This window comes from Propithecus coquereli, unplaced genomic scaffold (assembly GCF_000956105.1).
Source record: "Propithecus coquereli isolate 6110/MARCELLA unplaced genomic scaffold, Pcoq_1.0 Scaffold377, whole genome shotgun sequence".
Classification (NCBI taxonomy): domain Eukaryota; kingdom Metazoa; phylum Chordata; class Mammalia; order Primates; family Indriidae; genus Propithecus; species Propithecus coquereli.
Window position 1 is genome coordinate 476,129 of NW_012149474.1, and position 1,263 is coordinate 477,391.

Here is a 1,263-nt window from a genome sequence, read left to right on the forward strand (position 1 = left end):
TATGGAGGTTGTGACCGTGGAGGTGGTAGCTGTGGATGTGGTGGCTGGTGAGGTGGTTCCTGCGGAGGTAGTGCCAGAGGAGGTTGTGGTTAAGGAGGTGGTAGCTGTTGAGGTGGTGACTGGCGAGCGTGTGCCCGTGGAGGTGGTGGCCGGAGAGGTGGTTCCTGTGGAGGTTGTGCCTATGGAGGTTGTGCCCGTGGAAGTGGTAGCTATGGAGCTTGTGCCCATGGAGGTGGTTCCTGTGGAGGTGGTGGCTGTGTAGGTTGTGCCTGTGGAGGTGGTGACCGGGGAAGTGGTTCCCGTGGAGGTTTTGCCTGTGGAGGTTGTCCCCGTGGAGGTGGTTCCTGTGGAGGTGGTGGCTGTGGAGGTTGTTCCTGTGAAGGTGGTGACCGGGTAGGTGGTTCCTGTGGAGGTGGTGGCTGTGGAGGTTGTCCCTGTGGAGGTGGTGACTGGGTAGGTGGTTCCTGTGGAGGTTTTGCCTATGGAGGTTGTCCCCGTGGAGGTGGTGACTGGGGAGGTGGTTCCTGTGGAGGTTGTGCCCGTAGAGGTGGTGACTGGCGAGGTAGTTCCTGTGGAGGTGATTCCTGTGGAGGTTGTGCCCAGGGAGGTGGTGGCCGGGGTGGTGGTTCCTGTGGAAGTTGTGCCTATGGAGGTTGTACCCGTGGATGTGGTAGCTGTGGAGGTGGTTCCTGTGGAGGTTGTGCCCGTGGAGGTGGTGACTGGGGAGGTGGTTCCTGTGGAGGTTGTGCCCATGGAGGTCTTCCCTGTAGAGGTGGTGACTGGTGAGGTGGTTCTTGTGGAGGTTGTGCCTATGGAGGTTGTTCCCGTGGACGTGGTGGCCGTGGAAGTGGTTCCTGTGGAAGTTGTGCCTATGAAGGTTGTGCCCATGGAGGTGGTAGCTGTAGAGGTGGTTCCTGTGGAGGTTGTGCCCGTGGAGGTGGTGACTGGGGACGTGGTTCCTGTGGAGGTTGTGCCTATGGAGGTTGTGCCCGTGGAGGTGGTAGCTGTGAAGGTGGTTCCTGTGGAGGTTGTGGCCGTAGAGGTGGTTACTAGGGAGGTCGTTCCTGTGGAGGTGATTCCTGTGGAGGTTGTGCCCAGGGACGTGGTGGCCGGGGTTGTGGTGGAGGTTGTGCCTATGGAGGTTGTGCCCGTGGATGTGGTAGCTGTGGAGGTGGTTCCTGTGGAGGTAGTGCCTGAGGAGGTTGTGGCTAAGGAGGTGGTAGCTGTGGAGGTGGTTCCTGTGGAGGTTGTGCCCATGGAGGT

General features: G+C 59.9%; 1 protein-coding gene across 1 annotated transcript in view; it reads right to left on the minus strand.

The window, feature by feature from the left end:
- LOC105816498 (mucin-5B-like) overlaps positions 1 to 1,263 on the minus strand; it is a 64,945-nt gene that overhangs the window by 16,043 nt on the left and 47,639 nt on the right. The window contains exon 40 of the mRNA XM_012651929.1: positions 16 to 1,260. Within this exon, the coding sequence (XP_012507383.1) occupies positions 16 to 1,260 (1,245 nt within the window). The remainder of the gene's footprint in view (positions 1 to 15; positions 1,261 to 1,263) is intronic.